At 39.3% G+C, this 17,686-nt stretch overlaps 1 protein-coding gene across 4 annotated transcripts in view; it reads left to right on the top strand.

The window, feature by feature from the left end:
- BCO2 (beta-carotene oxygenase 2) overlaps positions 1-17,686 on the top strand; it is a 45,099-nt gene that overhangs the window by 10,244 nt on the left and 17,169 nt on the right. For all 4 annotated transcript variants that reach the window (XM_003910705.5, XM_009187283.4, XM_009187282.4 and 1 more), the window contains 5 exons: positions 7,941-8,164; positions 8,346-8,461; positions 9,114-9,216; positions 15,836-15,964; positions 16,731-16,891. In XM_003910705.5, the coding sequence (XP_003910754.1) occupies positions 7,941-8,164; positions 8,346-8,461; positions 9,114-9,216; positions 15,836-15,964; positions 16,731-16,891 (733 nt within the window). The remainder of the gene's footprint in view (positions 1-7,940; positions 8,165-8,345; positions 8,462-9,113; positions 9,217-15,835; positions 15,965-16,730; positions 16,892-17,686) is intronic.

The raw sequence follows: 17,686 nt of genomic DNA, 5'->3' as shown, positions 1-17,686 counted from the left end.
AAGAGAAGGAGGGCAAAGGGGAGGAGGAGGAGAAACTTCTAATCCAACTCCCAGAGAATAAACAGCCTCTTACAGAGGGTATATGGTATTTCACCTGCTGCAGAAGGAGACGCTGTAATATATTGTTCAAACTAAGTAGCAGAACCATTCAGGGTCCAGGCTTGCCCCCACGGGCCTCTTTGAAGATAAGAATCTTTGTGGGACAAGTGGATGGCATGGCTGGCCCTCACAAGTGTTTACTTTGTCCTCAAATCAGTTTCTTCAGAGTCAGTGGTGGGCATTTATAGCAGGAACAAAGTCTTGCCTTCCCCTTGGACAGATATCTTCAGGTCAAAGGGAGACAGACACTCAGTTTAGTGGTTGGCTCCCAAGACAGGACCTACAGGGAGAGGCAGTGACCTAGGGAAGGGCAGTGTAACCCTTCACCTGTGGATAAGAATACCCTGCTCACATGTGAATCTCTGGTCACTCTGTTAGATGCCATTTAACATATTCATGTCAGCACGCAGACACAGTGATGACATGCCAAAGGCGTATCTTCAATTAAATTGTTTTCATCAGTGATTTAATTGAAGACATACTAGTTTTTAAAATGATGTGAAGACTGGGTGTGGTTTATCACACCTATAATCCCAGTGCTTTGGGAGGCCAAGGCAGGAGGATGGCTTGAGGCCAGGAGTTTGAGGCTAGCCTGGGCAACATAGCAAGACTCCATCTCTACAAAAAATAAAAATTAAACAAAAGTAAAAAGAACACAGTTACATGAATCTGGGCAGAATATTAAATAGCATCAGCACCTTTAGTCTCTACTCTTCTCTAGACAGGACTTCAGGATCCATAGTCTAGGCTCCCAGTTCCGGGACTGTCCCCACTGTAATGATTGTCCCCCTCTGTGCCACTTCGACAAGGCCACATGCCGAGGCCACACTTGGAACTTACTCTACAGAATTTCCCCACCCCTGAAATCTTGAACTCTGAAACTCTACTCTGCTCAAAACCCTAGTTTTCACAGTCCTACATTCCATTAAACTTATTTTTTCATTCCATCAAGTTCTCCTTTCCTTCCTGTCCTCTACCTTCTTAAGGCTTATCCACTGTCTCTTAATTTCTTCTCCCTGGCCCAGACTTTACCGTCAGTCACTTCAAGCGCTTTGAACACCACGCTCACTTCCTTTGCCCTGGTGGTCACTGCCTCTCCTCTGATTATTTTCAGTCCTAGATTGGCCCATCCTTGGTTTCCCCTGCTCATGGCCCAGGCCTGCTGAGCAGGTCTAGAGCAAATCACACAACCTTGCTGATTGATTCAATTACGAAATGATGATTTCCAGTCCTAGCTGAGTGCTTGGTGCTGCCAGGAATCTTTAGCAGTTGGTGTTTGCAGCTTCTCACAGGGTCTGCCGCAAGTCTCTGACCCTTTCCTGAGGCCTCCTTCATTCTCCCTGTCCCTTTCACCCTCAGCAGATAAACTGGCCTACTTCATAGGAAGGAATGACTTGTGGGGCAGCCGCATTTGAACTCCTTCAGCTTCCCTCTTCCCACCCCCACACTTCGTCCCTCAGTATTCACAGGGCATTGGTTAGAGGACCCCTTAAATACCAGAATCCAAGTATGCTGCAGTCTCTTATATAAAATGCATATATTCGCTTTTAACCTACATACGTCCTCCTCTATCTTTTAAATCATCTCTAGGTTATTTTATAACACTTAATACAATGCCTACACATACTTCATTCCCATGGATTTGTCTTAGTACTCAGCAAATTCAAGTTTTGCTTTGCTGCTGATCAGAGGACGCAGCCCTCTTCCTCTTCTCTGAAACCTTGATGCATCATCATCTCTCCCATTTCCTTCTCTGCCAAATAACTCTTAGAGCTCACCTTACCTTTTGGGATGCTGTAGAGCCCAGGAGTTAGTGTCATCACTGAATTCAAACCCTTGTTCTGTCACTGAGCAGCCCTGAGACTGTGGGCATATTCCTCTGAACCTTGGTTTCCACATCTGTAAATTGGGAAAAATATTCCCTTGCAGGGTCAATCTGAAGGGAGAATATATGTATAACGGATGTAGCAAAGTGCTTAGCACAATAGCTGGCATGTAGTAAGTGCTCGGTAGATGGCAGTTATCCCATTGGCAAGCTTATACCTAGATACTCTCAAACGTGGATCTCCCACCCCGCCCCCAGCTCTTGGGCTCTAGACCTGTGGTTTGCCAACTGGCTATGGAACATCTATACTCTGCTGTTCTACAAATAGCTCAGACTCTCAAAACCGAGCCATTGACTTTTCCCCGGTACTTGTTCTTCATGTCTTCTCCATCCCGGTTAAAGTATCACCAGGCAGCCAGTCATTCAGGCCTGACTTTTTGGACCCTCTCTTTTTGTCGCTGCCTACATCCTATCAGTCATCTCTGACTTGTTTCTGGAGTTTGTCCTTTGCTCACTGGTGCTGCTTCAGTTTAGGTGCTTATCTTCTCTTGCTTGATTTATTGCCTGGGCTCCTCGTCGGCTTCTTCAGTCTGCATGCTGTTCTTTCTATTCCAAGATGCCAGTCACACAGTTTCACTCTCCTGTTTCACAACTTCATACTTGCCTGTTGAAGGTCATTAAGCCTTAGTCTAAGTGCTGGTGATGCGGGCTGACCTGTTTCTCCAACATTATCACCTGCCACTGACAGCTCCGCCCACACGCTACCCTGTCAACTGGCTGTTCCTCTAAGATACTGTATGTCTTTTGACGCTTCCCCCTTCCATCACCTCTGCCCTTGTCCCCTCTGCAATTGGCAGACATCCGTAAAGAACCAGTCAAATGTCGCCTTTCTTGTTGACTTTTTCCTGATTTCCCCAGCTTTCCATCCTGTTGCTCCTTCTCTGCATAAATAGTGTTTTTTTTGTTTTGTTTTGTTTTTGTTTTTTAAGTTTCTCCCTTGTAGCAGCAATCACTTTGTATCTGTTATTTATGTGCCTGTAAGTGCTGACCTTGGCACAATGCCTGGCAGATAGTAGGGACTCAAGCATATGTTGACTTGAATAAATGCATGCATGGAATGACAGGATCTCTTGAGACAGAATCTAACAAATTGAAATATCTTAAGTAGCAAAAATTCTTGAAATTATTGTAACTTTTTTTGAAAAATACTACCAAAGTAGACAAACCATTAGTTAACATGATGAAGAAGATAAAGGGAAAAGGCACTAATATACAAAGTATGAAATGACAATGGAGAAGAAATAATTGAAACAGAAAAAAATTAATTACAAGAGACTTTGAAGGCCTTTATGCAAATACATTTGAAAGCCTTGAAAAAATGGATAATTCTATAGGGAAAGCAGATTACCAAAATTGATGGAGGCCAGGTGTGGTGGCTCATGCCTGTAATCCCAGCACTTTGGGAGGTCAAGGCGGGATAACCTTAGCACTTTGGGAAGGTGAGGCAGGAGGATTGCTTGAGGAAAGAAGTTCGAGACCAGTCTGGGCAACATAGCCAGACCATGTCTCTATAAAAAGAAAAAGAATTAAACAAAATTGATAGAGAGGGAAGTTTTTTATTTTTCTATTTTTTCTATTTTTATTATTTTTATTTTATTTTTTATTTTTGAGAGGGAGTCTTGCTTTGTCGCCCAGGCCGGAGTACAGTGGTGCAATCTCGGCTCACTGCAAGCTCCGCCTCCCAGGTTCACGCCGTTCTCCTGTGTCAGCCTCCCGAGTAGCTGGGACTACAGGTGCCTGCCACCACACTGGTTAAATTTTTTTTGTATTTTTAGTAGAGACAGGTTTCACCGTGTTAACCAGGATGGTCTTGATCTCCTGACCTCATGATCCGCCCACCTTGGCCTCCCAAAGTGCTGGGATTACAGGCATGAGCCACCACGCCCGGCCTTAGAGAGGGAAGTTTTTAGTAGACCAGTTTCTGTAGAAGAAATAGGACCCTTATTAAGGAAATATTTCTCAAAAAAATTACCAGGCCCAGATTATTTCATAGATGAATTCTACCAGACCTTCAAATGTGAGATAGTCCCAGTACTTTATAAATTATTTCAGAGCATCAAAAATGAAGGAAACTTCCCAATTGTTTTTATAAAGTAAGCATCATATTAATATCTAAATATGACAAAGATCATGGAAAAAAGTAAACTGCAGACTAATATTATTTATGAATATCCATGATAAAGTACAAAATAGGCCAAATATTGTGGCTCACACATGTAATCCCAGCACTTTAAGATGCTGAGGCAGGAAGATTTCTTGAGGCCTGGAGCTCGAGATTAGCCTGGGCAACATAGTGAGACTCCATCTTTACAAAAAAATTAAAAAGTAGCCAAGTGTGGTGGCATGTCCCTGTAAGTCCCAGCTTTCTTGGGAGGCTGAGGCGGGAGGATCACTTCAGCCCAGAATTGAGGATGCAGTGAGCTCTGACAGTGCCACTGCACTCCAGCCTGGGCCACAGAACAAGATCCTGTCTCTTAAAAAAAGTACAAAATATATAATACTATTATAGCACCAATAAATATTTTGTTAAGAAACAGAATTCAATACCACATTAAAAAATAAAATTAACTATGAGCAGATGGGATTAATTTCAAGAATACAAGGTAGGCTTGTTATTAGTGAATTCATTAATACAATACAAATACACCATATTAATAAGTTCCAGGAAAAATAATCACAGAATTATCTCCATAGACGTTGAAAAAGCTTTTGTGAAAATTAAACATCCACTCTTCCTAAAAATTGCTTAAGAAAATAGGTTTTGGCTGGGCACAGTGGCTCACACCTGTAATCCCTGCAATTTGGGAGGCCGAGGTGGGCGGATCACGAGGTCAGGAGATCAGGACCATCCTGGCTAACATGGTGAAACCCCATATCTACTAAAAATACAAAAAATTAGCTGGGTGTGGTGGCACGTGCTTGTGATCCCAGCTACTCAGAAGGCTGAGGCAGGAGAATCGCTTGTAACCCGGGAGGCGGAGGTTGCAAGAGCAAGACTGTGCCACTGCACTGCAACCTGGGCTACAGAGTGAGACTCTGTCTAAAAAAAAAAAAGAAAATAGGGTTTATTGGATAGTTTCTAAATATGATTTTATATGTATGTGTTTCTTAATGTATATATATCTTGGTATATGTATATAATATATATATTATAAATATCTTAAATAACTCTATCTATTATATCTTGGTGCTACAAGCAGTAATACTACATTGGAAAATATATGAGTATTTTCTTCAAGTACAGACACAGGAAAGAATGATCAGTATCTTCACTACTGTTCAACATTGTACCAGATGTAAGCAATGCAATTAGATGAAAGACATTGACCAGAGGCACAAGGACTAGTAAAGTAAAATTCTCTTTTTGCAGATGATATAATATTATTATTTTATCATATTAATATAATAACCACATTAATCCTGGAAAACCATAGAGAATCAATGATAAAACTAAATTGAACAATAAAAGGTGAGGTCACAGGATATAAAATTAACATACTGAAATAATATCCTTCATGTATGCAAACAATAATCAGAGAACATAATGGTAGGGAAACTTCATTTACAATTGCAACAAAGAAGATTAAATACTTCGCAATGAATTTAGAAATGTGCAAACTTTAAAACACTCCTGGAAGATAAATTCAAATAAATGGAAAGACCATCCCCTGTTTTTGAATAGAGTGATTCAACGTCATAGAGATGTCCCAGTTCTCCCTGAGTCAATTTATAAATCTAATACAATCTTAATAAAAATTCCAACAAGCTGTTTAAGAAAGTTGGACCAACTGATACTAAAGTTCATATAGCACAATAAATATGTAAGAATTGACAAGAAAACACTAAAATTTTTTTTCAGAGGGAGCAACTAGCCCTACCAGATATTAAAATATACCATAAAGCCTTTACAATTAAAACATTGTGATATTGGTGCAAGAAAGGACCACTGCAGATTAGAAAGACCAGAAGTAAACCCAGGAATTTACGGACATTTAGTTATCTGATAATAGTGGCATCCCAAATCATTGGGTTAAAGACTTTTTCTTTTTTCTTTCCTGCAATTAAAAAAATTTTGGTAAAATACATATAGCATAAAATTTACCATCCTAACCATTTTTAAGACTACAGTTAAGTAGTGTTAAGTATATTCATCTTGTCATGAAACAGATCTTTAGAACTTTTTCATTTTGTGAAATTGAAACTCTATATTCATTAAGCAGCAATTCTTTATTTCTCCTTCCTCCTTTCTCCTATTAACTACCATTCTACCTTCTGTTTTTATGAACTTGACTACTTTAAATACCGTATATAAGTAGAATCATACAGTATTTGTCTTTTTATGACTGGTGTATTTCATATCACATAATGTCCTCAATGGTTCCTTCATGTTGTAACATGTGACAGGATTTCCTTCATTTTAAAGGATAAGTAATATTCCAGTATATGTTTTGGGGGAGACAAAATTTTCCCTCTTACCTCTTAGGGTCTCCAGCTGAGCCCAAGAATTAAATGGACATAGGACAGATTAACAAGAGAAAAGCATACAAATTTTATTTAGTAAGTTTTACGTGTACCTTGGAACCACTCCTCCCCCAAGAAAAATGAAGAGCCAAAGAATAAGTTAGGGCTGAAAGCTTGTACTAGGTTGGACAAAGTGTAGTAAATGGTGAAAATGTGACAAGACAAAGGAGTTTGGGCTATGGCAGTTAATTGTGTGAAAGTGACCATGAAGATAAAGGTTAGTTTAACAAGGTTCGTTTGCACAGATCTTTCTCATTTTCTCAGCCTCAACTCCCTACCTTTGGTGATATAAATATCTTCCTTCCTTCTGGTACAGGGAGGGCACCTTTCACATGGGAGTTTTATTCCTGCTTTCAGGAAGGATTAAAGAAGGTCAGAGTGCCCTTCATGCATCGGCTGTTTTTCAAGTACCTTTTAACTCAAAATAATCGGTATGTCAAAGTGGCATATTTTGGCGTAGCATGCTCTGAACCCTTACAGTGTAAACATTTTGTTCATGCATTCAACCACTGATGGACACTTGAGTTGCTTCCACCCTTTGGCTATTGTGAATGATGCTGCTGCGAACATGGGTATACAAATATCTCTTCCAGTCTCTGCTTTCAGGAACCATTGCCTTTTAAGACAATGTTGTTAGCTTTGTTTATCCATACTGAAGGTATTAAGCATTCAATGTGTTAAGCATATGAAAGAAGAGACCATATAATAAACCATTTAAAAAGCGAAACCACAAACTTTTCCTTACAGTTTTCAATGTTTAACTGTTTAAGTAGATCATTCCTAAGATGTAATCATATGGACAAAAATGATTAAGAAGGACAGTTATCTTATTTGTCTACTTTAGCATAATCTTGATAAAGTTGAAAAATTTTAGAGTAAATGGAAACTTTAATACATATAAGATATGAAGATAACTATTTCTAAAAGCTTAGAAACTCTTCCTTTTTTTATTTTTATTTTTAATGAGACGGGGTTTTGCTATGTTGCCCAGGCTAGTCTCAAGCAATCCACCTGCCTCAGCCTCCTAAATTGCTGGGCTTACAGGTGTGAGCCACTGTGCCCGGCCTGGAACTCATTCTGATTAGGTAAATGTCAGGCATCCCATCTCCTCTCATGCTATTATCTTAGCCATGGAGTAAAGGTTAGAATTTTCTTAGGATTCACCACAATAGGGGTTTTGTAAAATGTGAGGGTTTTTTTTTTTTTTTGGACAGGGGTAAGAGTCAGGAGAATGCAAATTATTCTTTCCTTTTATACCTAGGATATGCCCAAAATGCTATCCTCCCATAATTTCAAGTTCTCTGACTAATCAGGTTGTGCTGGGAATCTGTCCCATTTCCTTATCTTTATATTTGAAATGAAGATCTATCACTCTTTCCCTCATTTTTACCCCATGTTTTCTTACTAATATTTATTTATTTTCTCCTGTTTGAAGGTACAATCATTGGTTTGATGGGATGGCACTGCTTCACCAGTTCAGGATGGCAAAGGGCACAGTGACATACAGGAGCAAGTTTCTACAGAGTGATACATATAAGGCCAACAGTGCTAAAAACCGAATTGTGATGTCAGAATTTGGCACACTGGCTCTCCCGGATCCATGCAAGAATGTTTTTGAACGTTTCATGTCCAGGTTTGAGCTGCCTGGTAAAGCTGCAGGTGAGAGTGATGATTATTTAAACTATTATGATATATACCATTTATACAAACATAAATCTTGAAAATAGATTTTTTTTTGTATATGTGAGAGGATGTTGAAATTGCTTTCTTCCTTTGAGTGTGTGCTTAGCATCTGCTACAGTAAGCATGGTACTTAAATAACTCTAGGGTTTGGTTTCAGCCATGACTGACAACACTAATGTCAACTATGTGCGGTACAAGGGTGATTACTACCTCTGCACTGAGACCAACTTTATGAATAAAGTGGACATTGAAACTCTGGAAAAGACAGAAAAGGTAAAGTACAGGTAAAAAAATGAATAAAATAGATCCTAACATTTCTTTCCATTCGAAATACTTTTTAGAGTAGTATATATCAAGAAGAAATTGGAGCCTTAACTACAGAAAAACAAAGTTATTCATGATGCAGGTCACCTTTACCCTCTGGTCTGATGGCCTCTGGGTTGGTTTTCCTTAAATATAATTCTAAACTCCTTCCTTAGCCCTAACATCTGAAGGCTAGGGTAAAGGAGAAATAGAATAGTACTGATCTACTTTGGCTAGTTGCTGTTCTTCCTAGCTATGGTTAGTATTGGACTGGAGGTTGTCTATACCTGTATTTCCTTCATGTAACATAATTAAAAAGAAAATTTTAGACTAGGTTTTTAATTTTAATTCTTATGCTTCTTTTGAATTTTCCTGTGGTATTAGGCAAATTTATTCAGGATAGTTTTGTTGTTAGTAGTGGTGATGGGTTTTTATTTATTGTTTTTAGTCTTGATTTCTTTTTCTTAGTGGGAAAAATAATTTTTATTTCTCAGAGGCAAGAAATTAGGGCTTACATTGCAGTTTTCATATCATATTTTTAAAAACATTAGATATTTCTACTATTTATGCATGTAAGTAGAGATCTGCCCATTAAAAATCTCCAATGGTCTCAAATTTGCAGGTAGATTGGAGCAAATTTATTGCTGTGAATGGAGCAACTGCACATCCTCATTACGACCCGGATGGAACAGCATACAATATGGGGAACTCCTTTGGGCCATTTGGTAAAGTTGCGATAGAGGTCTTTTTAGAAATAATTGAGACCAGGCACGGTGGCACATGTCTGTAATCTCAGCACTTTGGGAGGACAAGGCCGGAGAATTTCTTGAGCCCAGGAGTTCGAGACAAGCCTGGGCAACAAAGTGAGACCTCATTTTACCCAAAAACAAAAACATTAGCCAGGTGTGGTAGTGCGCACCCGTGGTCCCAGCTACTCGGGAGGCTGAGGTGGGAGAATTCCTTGAGCCTAGGAGTTTGAGATTGTAGTGAGCCATGACTGTACCACTGCACTTCAGACTAGACAACACAGCAAGATCCTGTCTCACAAAAATAAATAAATAAATAAATAGGAAAGAAATAATTGGGTGTTAACTGTCTTCTCGGGGTTCAATTATAGTTAAGATGTAAACATATGAAACATCATTTGAAAAGTTTGAAAGAAAATCTCTAAAATAGCATTACCCAACTTAAAATATATGATTTATCATTAAGTATCTGTTCTACGGTCTATTGGTACATATGCTTAGTAGCTGATTTTCAATTTGATCTTTTTAGTTTAACTCACATTTTTATGTTTCATTGTGCCTCTCGCTTACAAGCATTGTAGGGATTTTCAGTACATATTTCTCAAACTGGAATTTTTAATAAGTACCATATTAGAAGTATAAGAAATTTAGAATGTTGCAGCCAAGAGATACAAGGAAGGTACATTGTCTATCATAGGGAAGGAATTTATTTTTATCATGAAAGTAATACACTACACGGTAAGTTAAAGTCATAGTGGGGTTGCATGCACAACCACTTAAGTCACATCTCTTTTCTAGTCTCCAATCTGCTCCAGAAAGTTCTGATAGCTAATAATGATAGCTAACATTTATGGAGTATCTACTAGGTGTTAAGCATTTTTCCCCATGTTTTTTCATTTAATCCTTATGCCAACTCTCCGAGAAAGGTGCTAATATTACCTTGGTTTTACAGACAAAGGCAGTGAACCTTGAGGAGAGCTAAATGACTTGCTCTAGTAAGCTTTTGACTCACACACGAAGCCTTGCTTGCTAGTTACTCTATTAGACCATCTCATTAGTTATTCATCATGGAATGCAGAAAACTCTATTGGTACTTTTTTAATACTCAATCTTCACCTGTTCACCATGTCCTTCTCTACTTGTTAAGGCCTTTTCACCTATCTACCCACTCTTCTAAAGGCATGTGAATTCAGGTTTCTCTACATGAATACATATGTCTCTCCCTGTTTGAAGAGGAATGTGTAAGTAAGTATAGTAGACCCCCCTTCTCTGTGGTTTCACTTTCACAGTTTCAGTTTTCCAGTCTGAGTATTTTATGATATTTTGTGAGATAAAAACTACATTCACATAATTTTTATTACAGTATATTGTTATAATTGTTTTATTTTATTATTAGTTATTGTTGTTAATCTCTTACTGTGCCTAATTTAGAAATTAAAGTTTATCATAAGTATTATGTAAAGAAAAAAACAGTGTGTGTAGGGTTTGTACTATCCATGATTTTAGGCATCCACCGGGGGGTTTGGAATGTATCCCCCCTGGATACAGGGGGATTCCTGCATTAGATATGTTTGACTATCTTTCTCTCAGCTATCAATTAATCTACCATCTACAACCTATGAAATCTTTGTATAGGTTAATGGTATAACTTTGGTGCATAATTGGCTTTGTGGCTTGCTCCTCTCTATCTCTCCATATTTACATCTCTGAGTGTATATAAAGATGAATACTACAGGTTTGCTTTTTACTGGCACGAGTAGAGAGAGGGTGCTCTAGACACCTCTACACCCAGCTCTCTCTCTTCTTTATTACTTGATCTCAGATAAGGAGGATTCTTCAACACTGTTATAGGAAACAGCAAACATCCTTCTAAGTAAAATGTTTTAGCAAAATGGATCCAAGAACCCAGCAATTTTCGGTCCATCTATCTTATCTTGATCATTAAAAAAATCAATTTCATAATAAATTAACTCTGTTAACCAAGTAGATAACTTTGTAACTCATTCATAATATGACAAATACTATTTTGCCATTCTAAATTACTTTTTTTTTATTTTTGAGATGGAGTCTTGCTCTGTTGCCAGGCTGGAGTGCAGTGGTGTGATCTCAGCTCACTACAACCTCTGCCTCCCAGGTTCAAGTGATTCTCCTGCCTCAGCCTCCCGAGTAGCTGGGACTACAGGTGTCCTCCACCATGCCCGGCTAATTTTTGTGTTTTTAGTGGAGACGAGGTTTCACCGTGTTGGCTGGGATGGTCTCGATCTCCTGACCTTGTGATCTGCCCGCCTGGGCCTCCCAAAATGCTGGGATTACAGGTGTGAGCCACCACGCCTGGCCAATCACATTTTTTTTTTTTTTTTTTTTAAGATGAAGGCTCGCTCTGTTGCCCAGGCTGGAATGCAGTGGCACGAGCTTGGCTCACTGCAACCTCCGTCTCCCAGATTCAAGTGATTCTTCTGCCTCAGTCTCCTGAGTAGCTGGGATTACAGGTGCCTGCCACCATGGCTGGCTAATTTTTGTATTTTTAGTAGAGACGGGGTTTCAGCCATATTGACCAGGCTGGTCTCAAACTCCTGACCTCAAGTAATCTGCCCACCTCAGCCTTCCAAAATGCTGGGATTTCAGGTGCTAGCCACTGCGCCTGGCCTAAATTACATATTCTAAAGTAATAGTAACTAGATCTGTGATTTTCAACCTTTAATGTGCCTAACAATAATCTGGAATGTAGATTGAATCATCTGGATTTCATTCATCTTCAGGGATTCTGGTTTAGTAGAACTGAAAAGGGGCTAAAAATTTGCATTTTAACATGGTCTCTGGGTGATCTTGGTGCAAGTGGCCCCTGGACCTCACTGATTAACCCAGCCACCAATCATGAGAGCCTGTGCTTGTTACTTTGCCTCAGTTTGCTGCTTGTCTCCAGGAGACAAACTCCTGGAGAGTCTCCCAGAATTCAGCTGACAGTATTGGGCAGGTCTGGTCTTTCTGGACATTCTTCTGCTGGGTGTTTCCTGGGTGTCTGTTTGTCTTACCTAATGCCTTCGAGACCTGCAGTTAGAACAGTTCATTAATTAATGTGTTTAAATTCTGTGAATTGAGTAATCCAATTGCTGAGACAGGAAATTCATCTCTTTATCTTCTCATAATCCCAACGAACACTGAACCTACTTCTTTTTTTTTTTTTTTTTCCTTCACTTGATTATTTGGTTCAGTGAGAAGTTTTTGAACTGGAACTCAATGTGCATGCAACTGCAGGGAGCTTGACTACTTGATAGACTTTTGGGGGAAATTTAGTTATTCTCATTGTATTACAGTAAAATGCTTGCTAGTAATTGCTACCTTTAGGAAGTAAAAAGCTTTTGTTTTAGCTTTTCTAGATATTTTTAAAAGGCTTTTAAAATTTATGAAAATCCTGTAAACATTAATCAATCCAGTTAGTTTTTAATACTTATTTAAAATATGTTGTTCAGACTAATGTTAAAGAAAATAATAGAGTATTCTTGGACTATAGAGCTTGTCTAATATTTCTTTCATCACTGTACAAAGCATGACATTTTGTATATAGTGGGTTCTCAAAACATATCTATATCCCCAACCTAGACCTCCCCAGTATTTTATATCCAATTGCTTACTCAGCATTCTTCTTAGGATGTCTAATAGGCATTGCAAAATTAACTTGTCAAAAACCAGACTCCTGATATTTTCCCCTAAACTACCACCACCTCCTCTTCTCCTCCTCCTCCTTCTTCTCTCTCTTCCTTGTTCTCCTTCCTTCCCTTCCTTCTCTTCCCTCCCTTCCTTCCCTTCCCTTCCCTTCCTTCCCTTCCCTTCCCTCCCTCATTCCTCCTTCTTCTTCCTTCTTCTTCTTCTTTCTTCGATTAGAGATGGAGTCTTGCTATATCGCTCAGGCTGGACTTGAACTCCTGGGCTCAAGAGATGCTCCCAAGCAGCTGGACTATAGGCATGCACCACTGTGCCTGGCTTATTTCTTTCTCTCCTTAAGATGAGTCTTCCCCATCTCAGGAGATACTAACTCCATCTTTCCAGTTGCTAAGGGCAATAACTGTGGAATCATCCTTTACATTTATCTCTTATATCAGTTGATCCAAAAGTAATTTCAGGGTCAGGTGCAGTGGCTTATGTCTGTAATTCCAGCACTTTGGGAGGCTGAGGTGGGTGTATTGCTTGAGCTCTGGGGTTTGAGACCAGCCTGGACAATATAGCAAGCTCTCATCTCTACAAAAAATACAAAAATTAGCCGGATATAGTGGCATGTGCCTGTGGTCCCAGCTACTCGGGAGGATGAGGTGGGAGGATCGCTTGAGTCCAGAAGGTTGAGGCTGCAGTGAGTCGTGATTGCATCACTGCACTCCAGCCTGAGTGACAGAGTGAGACCCTGTCTCAAAAAAAAAAAAAACCCAACCAACCAACCAACCAACCAACCAACCAAACAAACAAACAAAAAAAGTAATATCAGCAATGCCTTCAAAATATATCAACAATCCAACCATTTCACACCACCTCCATGGCCACCACTCTACTTTGAGTCACTATCCCTTCTCACTTGAATGACTGCAATAGTCCCTCAACTAGTTGCCCTGATTCTGCCCTTGCCCCACTTCGGTTTCTTTTCAGCGCGGTAACACCAGAGTTACCAGAGTTATCTTTTTAACCCACACCCGCCTCTCTGAACTTACCTCCTAGACACTCCTCTTTGCTTATCATGATAGGGCCACACTGGCCTCCTTGCTGATACTTAGACACTCCAGTGGTGCTCCTGGCTGAGAACTTTTGCATTTGCTCTTTCCTCTACCTCGAATGCATTTCTCCCAGATATCTTCAAGCGTTCTTCCTCATCTCCTTTAGGTCTTTACTCAAATGTCACCCACTTAGTGAAACTTTCCAGACCAGCATATTTAAAGGTGCGAACAGTAGCTCCTACTCCTCATATGATCACTCTTGATCCTTATTCCTTGGCTTATTTTCTATTATAGTTCTCATTGTCATCTGATGCATTGTATTTTTACTTATTATATGATTTAAAAGAAACACAATAAGACAAAATAAGAGATTTTGTCTGAGCACAGTGGCTCACACCTGTAATCACAGCACTTTGGGAAGCTGAGGTGGGAGGATTGCTTGAGACAAGGAGTTCGAGGCTGCAATGAGCTATGATCACACCACTGTACTCCTGCCTGGGTGACAGTGCAAGGCCCTGTCTCTAAAAATAAAATGAAGAAGAAGAAGGTGGAGGAAGAGGGGGGGATTTTTGTCTATTTTGCATATTTCTGTATACAAGTGCCTGGAATATAGTACTAAGAACACTCAGAATGGTGTCTGGAATATAGTAGGTGCTCAAAAAGTAGTAGTTGCAGAATAAATAAATAAAGAACTGTATTGGAAAGCAGATAAATAAGCAGAAAATTGTATACAATGAGATACGTGCTATGACTATGAGGATGTAATGAGGACATACAATAGGGGCACCAAATGCCTTTGGGGGGGGGAAGAGTCAGGGAAGACTACTTGAGGAGTGGATATCTGAGTTGATTCTTGAAGAGCCAGTAAGCAATAGACAGATGAATGACTGCATGAAAGAATGTTGATGAGACAGGATGGGATGGAACCCAGAGTGACCCTAGGGGTCCAGAGGGTTGAGGGAAGGAGCTGGACACGAGTGCAAATGGAGACTGTAGTTAGAATAGGGGAAGGAAGGGAAGGAACAGAATTTGAGGATATTTCTGGCTGCTATATATTTTTTTTTTTTTGAGTTTAAGAACTTCAACTCTATGACCTGTCTATTCACCATACATATGAGACAGGTCCATTGTAATCACTACCTCATTATATAATAGCTCTTTTTTTTTATTATTATACTTTAAGTTCTGGGGTACATGTGCAGAATGTGCAGGTTTGTTACATAGGTATATACATGCCATGGTGGTTTGCTGCACCCATCAACCCGGCATCTACATTAGATATTTCTCATAATGCTATCTCTCTGCTAGCCCCCCACCCCCTGAAAGGCCCTGGTGTGTGATGTTCCCCTCCCTTTGTCCATGTGTTCTCATTGTTCAACTCCCACTTATGAGTGAGAACATGCGGTTTGGTTTTCTGTTCTTGTGTTAGTTTGCTGAGAATGATGGTTTCCAGCTTCGTCCATGTCCCTGCAAAGGACATGAGCTCATCCTTTCTTATGACTGCATAGTATTCCATGGCATGTATGTGGCAGATTTTGTTTGTCAAGTCTATCATTGATGGGCATTTGGGTTGGTTCCAAGTCTTTGCTATTGTGAACAGTGCCTGGCTGCTACCTTAATGTTTCCTATGAATTAGAGATGAAGTAAGCATTATAATAGAATGAATCATTGGTTGATCACTTTGGATGTGCTGTTTCAAAACCTTAGCTAATTATTTTCATAGCGATAACATATTTTTAAGATCTAAATCTTTGTTTGAAATAACCCTTCAGGAAATAAGAGTGTCATGCATATTGCATAAATCTCTTAATTGCTTTTGGCAAGTCCACAAGTGCAAGGGTTGTCTTTTAATCTAGAATGTATGTAAAACAAGTAAGATAGGACTTTTCATTTTTCAGGTTTCTCCTATAAGGTTATTCGGGTTCCTCCAGAGAAGGTGGACCTTGAGGAGACCATCCATGGAGCCCAGGTGATATGTTCTATTGCTCCTACAGAGAAAGGGAAACCTTCTTACTACCATAGCTTTGGTGAGTCCAGGGATAAGGCAAATTTCAGTGGGCCCTGCCTTGATGTTGCTGTAGCAGAAGGACTAGTTTGGCAAATGTTATGTTAATAGTTTATCATGCTATGGTGATAATGAGACCAAGGTTGCATTTTGATGCTAGTTAAGGTTATTCTGTTTAGTCACATACTCCTGACCCTAGCCAGCTGACTGCTTGAAAAGATATACTGTAGTTGCTTTAGTATAAGCAATTACTAAAAAATTAGTTGATAGAATTTAAAATTTTAGGCAACCAATAGCAATCAGACATGAAAAGGTCATCTTGACTCTATTTTGAGGGGAATTTATATTCTGTATAGATTGGTTCAGTTTTTACTCAGACTATTTATTTTCTGTATTTTAAATCATATAGCCAAACTGCTCCTAGATTCTTACCCCGAGTATAAGCAGGAAAAGGATTAAGGGATACATGTACAGATCATAAAGGACACTTTAATACTATACTTTTTTACTTTGTTCCTAAACCAAATAATTTAAAAAGAAAAGGAAAAAAAGATAAACAGCAAGCTGAGAACATGCAACCCAAGCTATTCTAAGCAGTTCCCTTTTTTATGTAGGAACAGGAAATATGTATAGTAAAGCTGGGAGACAGTAAACATGTATTTCTGGCTGGCATTTGTTTAGGGCATCAGTAACATGTCCAGGCATTCAGACAAGTCCCCATAACTGTCACATTTCAGACAACTCTAGTTTGCCAAATAACATTTTTATTGTTTGCTGGAACCTTTTAGGAATGACAAGGAACTATATTATTTTCATTGAACAACCTCTAAAGATGAACCTGTGGAAAATTGCCACTTCTAAAATTCGAGGAAAGGCCTTTTCAGATGGGATAAGCTGGGAACCCCAGTGTAATACGCGGTTTCATGTGGTGGATAAACACACTGGACAGGTGGAGTATATTTATCATGAAAATTGTTGGAAACAAAGGCAAATTTCCATATAGTTGATTTTTTAACCTTCCCTGGATATTATTTGCATAGGACACTTTTAATCAAGGATATTACCTTCTTCTATAGGTTGAGCTAGCTACTTATTAATTAGTACGATGGATTTTGCATATTAGAGAATTATAGAAAACAATTTTATCCTTTTAATGATCTGATTCAATTAAAATGGCATCCAAGAAACTCTCTTAGCATGGATTTTTTCCATATCATAATAGCTGCTAAAGAGGGTGTTGTTCGTGCAGAAATCTTCTGTGATTTTTGCAGTAATACTCTAATTAGTTGATTCTCTGGCTTCTTTTTTCCTTTTTTGAGATTTTTTTTTTTTTTTTTTTTTTTAGACGGAGTCTTCTCTATCACTAGGCTGGAGTATAGTGGTGAGATCTCAGCTCACTGCAACCTCCACCTCCCGGGTTCAAGTGAGTCTCCTGCCTCAGCCTCCTCAGTAGCTGGGACTACAGGCATGTGCCACCACACCCAGCTAATTTTTTTGTATTTTTAGTAGAGACAGGGTTTCACCATTTTGACCAGGATGGTCTTGATCTCTTGACCTCGTGATCTGCCCACCTCCCAAAGTGCTGAGATTACAGGTGTGAGCCACTATGCCCAGCCCAATTCTCTGGCTTCTTAATATGTGAATGTGACAATCCTACTAAAGTCCAACCACGATGGTTGAATATCTTTTTACACTCCTGATTCATACCACTATTATATTTGCCTACTTTTTACCTCTCTAAAGA

This window comes from Papio anubis, chromosome 12 (genome assembly GCF_008728515.1).
Source record: "Papio anubis isolate 15944 chromosome 12, Panubis1.0, whole genome shotgun sequence".
Lineage (NCBI taxonomy): Eukaryota > Metazoa > Chordata > Mammalia > Primates > Cercopithecidae > Papio > Papio anubis.
The sequence above is the reverse complement of the archived record's forward strand: the minus strand, read 5'-3'. Positions and strand labels throughout refer to the sequence as shown.